This window comes from Pteropus medius, unplaced genomic scaffold, assembly GCF_902729225.1.
Source record: "Pteropus medius unplaced genomic scaffold, Ma_sr-lr_union100, whole genome shotgun sequence".
Classification (NCBI taxonomy): Eukaryota; Metazoa; Chordata; class Mammalia; order Chiroptera; family Pteropodidae; genus Pteropus; species Pteropus medius.
In genome coordinates this window covers 3,487,431-3,500,766 of record NW_024354498.1, presented here as the reverse complement: position 1 = coordinate 3,500,766, position 13,336 = coordinate 3,487,431, and the positions used below count along the sequence as shown (strand labels likewise).

The following is a 13,336-nucleotide window of genomic DNA, read 5'->3' as shown; positions in this document are numbered from 1 at the left end:
AGTACACGACAAATAATACATGGATTTGGAAGCAAGAGAGACCTGGCTGATCCTGGTTGGTTACAAAATCCCTAACCTCTGTGAGCCTTCATGTCACCATCTCTGAAGTGGGGTCATGTTATCTACTCCCCAGAGTTGGTGTAAGGTATCAATAAGCTGGCAAACAGCCCACCACAGAGCACTACTTAGACACTGTCCCTACTCTTACCGCCATTTATGTGGGACCCTGGGCCAGGCTCTTTACCTGTAGGAAGGACATTTAAAGGAAATGTACAAAGAGGGGCAGTGCCAAGGCTGAGCTCCCATCATGTGACCCCTTCAAGCCTCCGGAGAACAAACCACTAACATTTGAGAGCAGCAGGGCAGGGGAGAGCTAACACCCAGCTCACTAGGTGATAAATCATCTGGCTTTGGATTCTGACCAGAGAGAAAACCACTTTCCAAAATAAAAGGGTTTTCCCATTATTCTTGGAAAGAGGCGGGGAAAGTAGAAGGGGAAGAAAGCCTTGATAAAGAAATGAGCATTTATTCTAAGCAAATCACTTTGAAGACAGGTGGTTTTCATTTTGAGCGCAAAAATGATACTTAAAACAGAGGATTACTCCACACACCAGCCACAAGCTTGCCAGGAAAATGAAACAGGGCCTTGGGGGTTATAGACTGCTCTTAAAGTGCCAACGCAGCGATGGAAGCAGATGGGGCAGGGAGGGACCAGTACAGAAAAGATAGAACTGTCTTTATCAGCTTGCAGTCACAAACTATTTAAAAGTCATCCACTATATTCATCATCTAAAGCCTTTATTCATTCAACAAATATTTGTCGAGCATCTACTATGTGTCTAGAACTGAGTTAGGTACTGGAGATATAGTGGAATAAGAAAGGCAAGGCCTCTGCCCATAATGGGGCTGAAATTCTAGCAGAGGAGACAGCAAGTGCTAAGTAAACCAATGAGGGGACAAGGGATTTACAGACTGTGATGTAAGTGCTCTGCGAGAAATAGATACAGTGCTGTGACAGGAAGGGAGAAAGAAAACTTAAAACGGAAGAAGGCCTTTTCAATAAGATGGCCCAGGAGGGCTTCTCCCAGTAACACCCGAAAGCAGAGAAAGCCAGTCAGGCAAAAGCCAAAGAAAGGGCGCAGCAAGTGCCTGGGCCCAGCAGCAGGAAAGGACTTGGCAGGAGCTGGGGCACTGGTGTGGTAGAAGTTGGCGGCCAGGTGGGAGGGTGACCACAAAGAAGCTGGGTAGGTAGGCAAGTGCCTGACTATACAAGGCACAGATAGCCATAGGAAAGAAAGTAGACTTCAGTGGAGAGCAACGAAGAGCTATTGAAGTTGACACACTGTGATATATAATTTGATGTTGACTATGATAAAAGGCACTCAAATCATCAAACACAAAACAAAGTGTACAGATGATACGATGTCTCCAAAATCAGTGATAAAAAATAGCACTGTGTCAGAGCTCATGGATACTGTTATTGAGGAGTCTTGCCAACTAGAGGCAATTTTAGCCTAAATATGAGATGAAATACAAGAATACAATGGGGGAAAATGGTGAGAGAACTGGCGATTGACAAGAGAACACTATTATTAGCAACTAACTCAGCAAATATAAAGCATATACAAAAGCTAATGAACAAGACAGGCTCTAAAAACCCCCTAAACAAACGAACACATATAATGGTGGAAAAGCAATTGGGAATTGAATGATGTACATGATGGTTGCCTAAATCCACGAACAGGTTAACTAAAACACCGGACGGAAAGTCATGATGGCAGTGCCCTACACCTACTTCTGAATCAGAAATCAGATGAGCTGCTGAGCAGTATTCTTCAAGATTTCTTTTTCTCCTCCCTTGCCATGGCTGAATATAAGTATTCGTAACTTAGAAACTCAAAGTTGAACCAGAAATGGCTCTTCTGAATTATCACTCCCTCTCTAGGACTCATAACAGCCTCCTGACTTAGGTCCCCAGGCCCCACGATCTTTAATGCAAACATGTCGGTGAGACATAAGCATAACCAACTCATACCTTCTCCTTGGGACCTCCTTGTTCTGGGGTGGGGGTGTCACCTGTCCATGACTGAAAGGGCAACCTGGGGCTATCAACTTGGGAAAGGCCAACTGGCTGACCTCAAGATCAAATCTACGACACTAAGAGAACTTGTTGGCCACGAAGGCTGCCCTGAAACAAGCCAGGAACAGCAACGTGGATGCCATTTTCCGGAGCCCAGCACATTGCCTGCGTTGATGGTATAATACCCCATTAAGGGGTAAAAAGGGCAAAAACACATTACTCAGCCAGAGGCTACCATCTGCCAGGCACTTTCACATTCATTACTTCAAATGATCCAGCAATTCCACGAGGTTCAACGTTTGCGATTTTAGGATGAGGTAAGTAAGACTACGAGAGATTTTTGTTAGTGGCCCAAGGCTATAGTTAGCTGTGTGAGGACTGGAGTCTTGCCCACCAGCTAGCATCTAGCAACAGGAAAGTGCTCCAAATGGACCCTGATCTAATGATTTTCTATCCTACCTCCCATCTCATTCTTATCTCTTCCCCACTTATTCTTTCCCACTGCAGGAAAGCTGGATTCCACACCTGGGTTCATCTCAGACTCCCAAATCAGCCAGCTGCCTCAGAAATGTTACCTGCTCCTAACCCGTGATCGCCTTCAAGGATACGTCACTGAGCAAAAGGCTGCCTGAGGTGGGGGAAGGGGTGTTGGCTGGCTGCAGCTGTTCTGTGTGCAGTGTCTCCTGGAAAAAAAAAACTCATCTATAGTGGTCAGGAGAAGAACCATTACGACAGATGACAGGGCTGTTCAAAATCTTTATAGATGCCAGTACAAAAGAAACTCAGCCAAAAGCCACTTCTGTCACAGAAGACGGCTTGGGGAAAGAAATTTCCTTCCACCACAAATAAGAAAACTGAGACCTGGGTCCAAGTGAAGAACGGTGTTGCTCACCATCTGGAAAGGACTGAGCCAAGACCAAATTCCCCATCACACCTCCCTCCTGACCTATGAAGTGGTCAGACAATAGGCTACAAAAGATGCAGACATAATAACAATTCAAACAGATGTACGGCCTACTTACAATCTCAGACGTATCTGCAGCACTTGGGGCTTTGGCTGTAGAAAGCTCCATTCTGTGGGGTAGAAAATGGTGATTTGGGACTGACTGTGTCTAAACTCCGGGCAGGAGTGTGGTCCGTGCTCGCAGAGAACTCCAAGTCCCTCTGATTCACTTGGCAGCTGAATTATTCTAAGCATCCTGTCCCATACCCAGCCTGCCTTGCCCCTCCCACTACACATTCGCACTGGGTGGTTTTTTTTTTTTTTTAAAATGATGATATTATTCAGAAAGAAATGAATTGGGAATGATAATATGGAAGAATATCATCATAGGGTTTTGATGGAGAGAAAATGATGACTGAGGAGAGAGGGAGGGTAGGAAGAGACATTTAATAATTAGGAAGAAGTTGTAAGTAACACTGAAGAACTGGAGAACCGCAAAGTCTGCAGTAACAGCAAAATGGAGATTATTCGAGACAGCTGAAACACTCCACCCAGCCTCCAGGAGGGGACATGCACGGGAAACAAAGGGCATATGGTGTTTGCTTTCTTCAACATCCGTTCTCACCATTAAGAGCCGCACCAGCAAACGCTCATTACTTACATGAGGACAAACCTCACTCCAAAACAGACTTGAAAATACAGCTCACAATCAAATAAATAACTTTGCAAAGCAGAGGCCTACCTAAATTTTTTCACTATATATAAAACAAAATTTAATAAAGTCCAAATAACTGGCAGAATGTCTATTTGGCTTTGTGGAGCATGAATTATACTTGAAAAAAAGTCCATTTCTGTTAATTTCAAGTTTATATAGTAACTCAAATACTGACATATCCGGGACAGGATTTTATTCACCCCCGCCCCCACCCCTGGGGAGAGATTCCAAGGGGCTAACCAAATAACTGAGTGATTTTCCATTATTTACTGCTAGTCGTATATTTAAACATTTCTATCCTACAGCAAACAGGTTTTTCTAATGTGACTTAAGTCATTTATCTCTCACATATGTTAATGTTACCGCCATCCCCACTACTGCCCACACTATTAAAAATTTCCAAAGGTTAACTTCAGTGCACTCCCTGACCAATAACAGCTCCTGAACTGCTGAGATATGAACTGATGACACTTTTCACAGAGACATAAAGCCAGAGTCGGCCTCAAAAACACTCATGCACTATTTTATTACTCACAAGCCTAGCCAGATCAGTTCCCTTTCTCCTTCCTCACCAGAGCCCAGTACTGGCCACAGGTGCCCACCCATCCCCCGCTTAGGGCCAGGAACTAAGTTCACCCAATCAGACTGGAAGAAAGGACTCCTGCTACATACCGGCTGTGAACAAGGAAGCAGAGGGCCCCACTGCCAACAGATGCCATCCAACAACTGTCTGACAACCACAGAGACACCAGCACTTGGGTGAAGCTACTGCAGAAGGACGCTGTGGAAGAGAAACAGCAAGAGCACAGGTCTCTGATGTCACCTTGAACAGCTGATAACTCTGCCCTCAGGGTCCACTCTACCTCTGGCCTCTCAATTATGTGGGACAACAAACATCCCTGTTTAAGCCAGTTCCAGACAGGTTTCTGTTCTGTGCAAGCTAAAGCATTTCTGACAGGAATGAGCTGAGGAGTAGCTGGAGGGCTAAGAATAAGAGTTTGTAACTTGGCAAAGCGACTCCTTAAAGTAAGTACACTCAGAAAACATTCCCCTTAATGTTAAAGAAAAGGAGAAATTACAAAGATGAGTAGTTGCCGAGGGCTGGATGTGGAAATGGGTAGTGACTGCAAATGAGCACAAGGTTTCCTCCGGGGTGATGGACATGTTTGAAAATTACTTTGTGGTGATGGTTACACAACTCTGTAAATATAATAAAAACCATTGAATGGGACACTTCAAATGGGTGAGTTTCATGGCATGCAAATTAAGTTTCAATAAAGCTGTTTAAAAAATACTACATGGGAGCAGATGCTCATTCAGGAGAAGTCACTGTCTGAACGAAATTTTCCTCCATCCACATCTGACAGCAGCACACCTCTGCCTAAAATACTTCCTTCAATGCTTCCTTCCCATTACCTCTAGAGTCCAAATTCCTTACAAAGGCACACAAAGTCCGTGTCAGCTCCAGGCCTCACTTCCCCCACGTCCCATCTTACTCACTGGCAAAGCTTACTTCCAGATACTCATCAAACCGTTCCCCCTCCAGGCCTCTGCTCATATTCCACCCTCTTCCTGAGTCACTCGGGCCATCCTCTTCACCTGATCTATTCCTTCCTATCCTGCCCCAGTTTCTTAGGTCCCTTCCCTTTGGGCCCCCTTAGTATACTGGGCATGCAACACAATGGGTTGGAACTCTGTCTCGGAACTCTGTCTCTCCCATGAGGCTATACCCAGGGACTGGAGCGCCATTCCAGATATGATACATACTCAGTGAACATACAGTGGTCTCATCCATTTTGGGAAGGACGCCAGCTTCTCCTGTAGGTCACTTTTGTCATCGAGGTTGGGGGTGGGAGAGCCAGAGGTAGGTTCCCAGTGTCCTGGCTCTCGCCCACACCCAATTTCCTATAGCGACTCAGCAAGGGACAGAGGCTCGGCAAGGGACACAGGCACCCACAAATGTGTAAATAGAACCCTGTAAGAAATCACTTATCCCCGACCACGCTAAGCTCTTCTCTACTTGAACCCTCCTTGATGCGGAAGGTCACGGTCACAATGCACAATGCCTCTCTCACTGTATAACCTTCAAAAAAGAGAGGGAACAGCCAGCCTTTTTTCTTCTGATTATGGGGCTTCCCTTATTTTTTTTTAACCCCTAGACAAGGTAAAGAGCTGGGGTACAGAAAGTCACAAATACAACAAGGATGGGAAATAGTTGGTTTTGAAGAAAAACTACACATTAAAAAGGGGCCACAATAGCTTAAGGAACAAAGAAGATTGTCTCCACCTGGTGTATTATCTGCCTGCATGACCTCAGGGGAAAACATTAATAAGAAGATTTAAGAAATCTTAAAAAGTCAGTTGCTAGGGTCTCAGTTATTAAAAAGAAAGAAAAAGTCATGCTGGGAAAGGAACACCACAGAATTCGTACTTCATTACAAGGACATCAGCAAACTATCTTCCTAGCTGTCCCTGCTCTCCGAACACCTCCAGAAATGAACCCCAAAGCCAGGAGCATAGGAAAGCACTGAAATAATACTTTAAATATTCACAATGGTAATTTCAACTCCTACCTCATAATCATGACTCCTCCTTTCCATATTTGGGCACCAGCTTCCCTGGACACACTCCGGGAGCCTTCACAGACATTAGCTAATGCTGAGCAGGTCAAGAAACTAACCATTAAGTACTCTTTTCTCCGTGCTCTCTGATTTAAGCCAGTCTGGACGCAATCATAAAGAACTGGTCAGTGCCCTGCTAAGAGAGGTGGCTAAGATTTCTCATGTAGTCTGGGTCAACAGGAAGCTCTTGCGATGGCAGAAAGTTTATCTTTAAACATCTCAATCTGATCCCTACGATGAAATTTTCAAAGTTGTCATTACTCCCCTCCCCACCCCAAAAAACAAAGCTAGCAAATTTATTATCAAAGCACTTTAGTAGCTTCCCTAAAAGTGCCTAAAAGAAAATACCTGCCTGGCCTCAGTCCCAGTGACTCTAAGCCAATCGGTTTGGGAATCTAGTCCTTCAAACTCCCCCACGTGATTTGTATGATCAACACAACCTGCTGGGTCAAAAAAGCTATTAAAAGTAGCACCACATGGAAGCATCTTAGAACTGCAGAATCTCAGCCTCCCCACACCCACCAGTCCCCAGCCCCAACCTGAATCTGCATTTTTAACATGATCCCTGGGGAGCCTATGTATGGCACATTAGAGTTTGAGAAGCTCATCCATCATCTGGCTTCAGAATCTCCTAGGCTGTGTTTTGTTTGTTTCTCCTTCACGAGTGGGGGAAGTAGCAGTGGGAGGTCACTGTCAGAATCCACATTCCAAAATTTTTCAGGATCTTACTGATAAACCACAGAGCCAAATCTCGCTCCTTCCCTTCCCCTTCCCACCCTCCCAGAAACTACGAGTAGTCAGATCAAATGTAAAGGGAGTCAAAGACTAGACACAGCCTGCTTTTTCAATTAAAGCAATACGTTTTTCCGTTTGTGCTGGCAGCATCAACACGTGCATTACTGCGCATGTTTCAAGCTACTACATTGTCAGAGCAGCAGAACCTGCAACATCTTTTAGTAATAAAGGGCTTTATACGTGGAACCAAAGCATGCCAGGATAAATAATTCTTGGAATTTATGAGAACTACTAATTGCATGCATTCTTAAAAATCAATACACTTCAAGAAACTTTTTAAAAATTCATATGCTTATTTCCCTTCTTCAAATAACATCGTAAGGTATTCACAGGAAGTCGTGGCTCCAAATGAATGTGGCTGCATATTCTTAAAAATGCGCAGTAGCCGTTATAACACCCAGTTCAGCCAAGATTCCCAGCAGGTTCTCAGAGCCTGACAGATTTGGGTACCTCGGCATGCTAACTACAGTCTGTTGTTTTAACGTAGCCAAGGCCACCCAGATAATCCTGTACCATAGAACAATTAGGAGTGAGAGGGCGCAGACTCTGGAGCTTAACCACCACCCACCAGCTCAAATCCAGCTCTGGCATTGACTATCTGTGCTCCCTTGAACAAGTTACTTAACGTCTCTGGTGCATGAAAAGTGCTGTATAAGTTTGCTGTTTTTCTCACCCAGCCTGTCTTACTATGAATGGTACAGATAATAGAATTATGCACACAGTAGGTACTCAATCACTACTATTGGTTAGAGAACACTCCGCCCAGACTGCATTTCCTTCAACGAATGTTTCATTACGGAACACCAACAACCTTTTTTAGTCCGTCAAGAGAGGTGTTTGTGCCAAAGTTTTTTTCTTTCCTCTAATGGCAATAAAAAAAAAAAAAACAGAAACCAATGGATATAATTACCCTCTTCATCCAATGTAAAGTTCGAAGTTCTCCCTCTTCAATCCTGTACTTAATATGGTTTATTTATGGTATAGCTATTATTATAGAAAAAATATGAAAAGCATTTGAGGACGTGAAAAATACAGTCTCTAAAACAGTCTACTGGTACTAATAATGTAACAGTTATTAAGATCACAAATGCTGATATCCAGAACATTCTAGGTAGACAAGTACCAGACAATATGGCTTTCACAATATTAATACTATATAATAACACGGAGTAGTAAGACAGCAGAGGGAATTGGGATGTTGAAACTATTTAAATTACCCATTTTCATCTGTTTTTAAGCACTCATGACAAATGAACAAATGATACAATGTTCAATTTATATTTCTTAAATCCATTTCCCCAGGCAGTTTCAATAGCCAATGCTTTAATGTAAACTGAGTTACCGTAAGAATTAAACAACTCTCGTTAAGTTTTGACTTTATGAAACTCTACCCTTTTATCAGAAACTCTACTTTTTAAGAATACCCATCCTTCCAGTTAGTTCTTACAATGCAATCATGCAAAGTCAGGCTACTGGGGTTCAAATACCAAGTTAATGTATCTGCAATCTCCATCAAGTCAGGTAACATCTCTGAACTTTAGGTTTCCCGTCTGTAATATAGCAATAATCATTACCTGCGGTGTGGAGGTGCAGATTAGCTGAGTTAATGTACGTTCTCTACAATTACAAAGAGGAGTAATAGTTTTACTAGATAAATAATGGGGCCACTACTCACAACAGCAAATTCATGTTCCTTTTTACTCTGTGCCAGGTCCTGAAGTAGTCACAAAAAATGAATGATACTCTCCTTGCACCCAAAAAATAGGGAGAGAGGAAAAATTCTTACATGTATTTAAAGAAAGAGAAGAATGTGAGCAAGAGAGAACCCACCCACTACTTCCTCCATAGGTTAGCCTTGACAGTGACACAGCTACAAGGGTCATTCTCATCAGGAACATTCCCATAGCGCTGTTACCTATCAAAGCATGAATATTATACTGAGTGGATTCAAGCTTGTTCAAGCCTCAAGGCCTTTGCATTTGCTGTTCTCTGCTTAGAGGGCTCTTAGTAATGGCAGGAGCCTCCTCATCATTCATGGCTGGAGCTACAATGTCTCCTCCCCCAAGAGGCCTTCTCTGATGACTTCAGCTGAAACAGCCCACACACTCCACCAGTCACCCTATCCTCTTCCCCTGTAGTGTTTCTTCGTTGCATGTTTCACTGTCTATAATTATCTCTTTGCTTGTCTGAAGTTATGCTCTCTCTCCTCCGTTAAAATACATGCTAAGAGCACAGACCTTGCTAGACCCATTACTAAAATGGCATCTGGTACATAAAGGGCATTCAGTGCACTGAGCTAGGTGATACAGGATACCTTGGAGATATTGTGGGTTCGCTGCCAGACTGCCACAATAAAGCGAGTTGTAAACGTTTTGCTGGTGGAGGGTCTTGCCTTCAGATTGTAAAAAATGCAATATCTGTGAAGTGCAATAAAGCACAAAATGAGGTATGCTTGTATATGTGTGTATCGTTTGATAGTTGCAATAGCCGTGTCATATCTGTGTCTGGTTCTGATGATTGCTTTGTCTCTCCTAAAAAAGAACAATTTATTTTAAAGTGTGCATGTTTATAAATTAAAATATATCACAATATTGCACGTTCATTCACTGTCCTTTAAACTAATACCCAACCATTATCATTAATACTCATGGAAATTCAAAGTTACTCATGCTGGCACCGATATTCAGGAAGTGTTGGATCCCAGGCTGCAATGTATCATGCAACACCTAGAAACCTAACATCTCAAACCTTCAGACTGCCGCCCCTCCTCCTACCCACATTTCTAATTTAATATAGTCAGGGATCGTATATAAATGAAAGCAGCAGCAGCAGCTTGGTGAGAGCCATCTTATGAAAAGAACATTCCCTTTTTCCTTAAATAATTCACCATCTTAGATAATAGCAAATAAATTATATGCTATGAAAAACAACCATTAATGGCTCTAAAACGTCAAATTAATCTTAAGGATTGTATATTAAATTCAATTAAACCAGATGAATATTTAACACACTCATTCTCTGTACTTAAGACCATTCCTGCCACTCTGGGAAAAAAATGGGTAGACATAAATAACCTACCAATCCCTGACATCACAACAGACACAGCGATGGGTTACAGGGCTTAGAGAAGCCTGAGTGACCAAGCGGTCTGGAAACAGCAAATGTATGCCACAAGTCAAGAATGGCTCTATGGTAAGTTCATTAGCAGAAAGAGTGACTTTTAATTGTTTTTATGCTTTAATATTCACTTGCACATTCCAATTGAAAGGAATAAAAGGATATAGGGTTTAGTAAAGTAGATAAAGTTCATTTGGCTTTCATTATAATGAATGAAGACAGGCTTAAGTTTGTAATAAGACTAAAATAGGATGGCTCTACCCATGATGATTCTGTAGCTTTAATTACCATGTGTGGCTCTGTGAGATACACCCCAGGTAGAACTGCAATCAGGGTGACCAGCTAGACAACTAAATAACACACTTCTCTCGGCCTGAGACCCATTACTTGTCAACTGTGCTGTGATGTTACAAAGGCTGTTTATAAATCAGCTACATGCCTGCATTTGTAGCAGGCTTGAAATTAGATTTCATATCCAGTTTGAGGACAGGGGACTGTGTTCAGCTTAAAGTTGGCAGCACCCTTGACTTGATTGTCACCTTAAAATGTCTGATAATGGAACTCATTTAAACTCAAGTTTTAAAATAAAAGGATGAGTTAAATCAAATAAAAATATCAGAGGCTAAAAAGAAGGTATATGGATTTTTAGCCACCACCGACAAGAGAAGGTTGCACTATAATTGCATGGATTATATGTACTGAAGGGATCATCTGTCATGTGACAGTTTGAACCAAATAATAGTGTTTCTTGAAAAAAAAATCAATAAGAACAAAGAAAGAATTTCTCAACATTTGAAACCACACAAACTTGACATCCTCCATATTCAAATATGTTTCAAAGTTCCTATCATGTGCCACCAGAGCCTAATGTCATAATTACCCAGTTAACACAGAATAGCTAAAACTACTTTCACATGGCAGATGGTATTTTTTTTTACAGTCAGGTTGGCAATTATTCCAGTTTCAAGATTTGAAGAGAAAAAAGTTGTGCACACACTCATGATTTTGCAGCTGAGGAAAACAGTGAAAGACTGAATTGTGAATATAAGCCAAGCTGTTAAACTGTAGTTACAAAATAATAGCCATAAACCTGATTCCTTCTCTATTTGTGCCCATGAAGGCCTCAATACTACGGTGTGACTACAACTTTAGCAGTTATAACTTGATAATTATGAATTTAAATAGTTGCAATGTAGCTTTTGCCCATAATCTGTCAACCTATTGATTTGGGTGTTGTTTCTTTATTATAAATAGTATGTGGTCAGAAAGTAAACCCCATGACCAAAGGCTTCAGCAGGTAACATCACATTGCAGGCGAGATACTGTCCAAACACACATAGAATATAAGAATATATTCTCACTTTAACACTTAAACCAAAGCCAATATATAGTTCATTATAATCGTGACTAAAATGTACATCTACAATAAATATTTTAAACACAATTTTAATTTACTTTTTCTTCCATAATGTGCACTAAAGTCCCTTTTTAGTTTTTAACCTGGCACCCACTGTACTGATACTAGCTATCTCAGATCTCGACTCTGGCCTTGTTTTCCAGCCAGGAAAACTACATTCCTGAGAGCTTCATGGTCACCAGTAAGTTTAGAAGAAAAAGGTTCCAGTGTAAGAGGGTGGCGCCATATCACCTGGGAACTGCGCACAGCCACGGAGCACCCCTCTGCCATCTCTGCCCCTGGCCCTTCAGGAGAGCGTGGGTTGCAGGGCTCCTCTCTCTGGGCCTCCATTTGGGACCACCTGCCTCAAGAAAACCTAGGCAGGATGTGGTTTGGCTTGGACAACCTCTTGGCTTACAAACGCAGGCAAGCCCACTTTGTTTTTCACACAGACTCCCAGACACAGGATATCATCTCTTTGTTGGTTTTCTTGAGAAAAATCTGGTGGTCCCAGAGGAAGTATGACAACAAATGAAACACTCCTTCCTCTGTGACAAGCAAAACAGGCAGTAAAGAGCTAAAATGGGCTGCCTTCAGGTACCTCATTCCAAAAATCGATGTGTGTGTAGGGAGGTGGGGGGGCTTCTGAGTTAATGAGTGCTGTGACCACACATTAAAGACACATTCACATTCTACCTTCACTCTCCCTGAATTTCCCTTCAGACTTTCTTGTCTAATCTTCCTCAGTGGCAGAAAGATAATGAAATTTACCCCTGAGCGCAGGGTACAGGGGACACAGTTATTTCAAATCCCTTTGTGAGTCAAGAAACCTAAGTGAAACAAAATGCCTCCTGGGCAGCCCTTGAGGCATGCTGGCCACATGTCACATCTTTCAAGACAGAACTTGTGCTTTCAGGATGTGCCTTGGCTTGCTTTCTAGCCAACCTCACCCTCCTCCTGGGCAGTCATCGACTTGGGGGGTGGGCGAAGCAGGGTGCTAGCCCCTGTCCATCTGCCCAGTTCTGTCGGATAGTCTGGCTAGGACCAGGGCACCACAGCTTGAAGCTCTCCCTGCCCCACCCCAGCCCTTTCATTTCCCTTGAGTGTCATCCCCCCTCCACAAATAAACCTCCATACTCCTACCTCCTTCTCAGTGCCCACTGGCCACGGCATCCAACTGACAAACACCGTCTCTGTACTTTTCCGGTCCTTCAGAGTGGCTTAATACTTATAGAAATAGCTGCTATTTGTGGACTGAGTAAATGTATCCACTACTCTGAGTTGCCCTACACACGTGATCTCCGGTATCTTCCCAAGTAGGGCAGCAAAGAGCAATGTTACTGTTCCCATTTTTCATTGGAACAAATAAATGGATACTTAAAGGGAACAAATAAATGGATACTAAAAGGGATTAAATAACTTCTCCAAGGCCTCAGAGCTCACAAACTTAGACTCAAGCTTCTAAGATCATTGGGCACTACTGCTCCCAGTCCAAGGCCTACTGAGTCCCAGAAGGTAGGCCTGGGTCTGCAGCTGCGACCCAGCACTCCCGGAGCTGGACACAGGCCTCAGGAAAGATGTGCTGAATGCAACTGACCTGATCGGGGTCACAGGCCACAGCAAAAAAAGGTTAAAATTACTTGGTAGAAAGATAAAAGCACAACAGGCT

General features: G+C 42.8%; 1 protein-coding gene across 3 annotated transcripts in view; it reads right to left on the bottom strand.

The window, feature by feature from the left end:
• SH3KBP1 (SH3 domain containing kinase binding protein 1) overlaps positions 1-13,336 on the bottom strand; it is a 313,545-nt gene that overhangs the window by 233,049 nt on the left and 67,160 nt on the right. Inside the window, exon 1 of one of the 3 annotated variants that reach the window (XM_039852303.1) lies at positions 3,103-3,259. The exons of the other annotated variants lie outside the window; for them this stretch is intronic. Within the exon in view, the coding sequence (XP_039708237.1) occupies positions 3,103-3,153 (51 nt within the window). The 5' untranslated portion in view covers positions 3,154-3,259. Of the gene's footprint in view, positions 1-3,102; positions 3,260-13,336 lie in introns of those variants that run through there. 3 annotated transcript variants of the gene reach the window in all.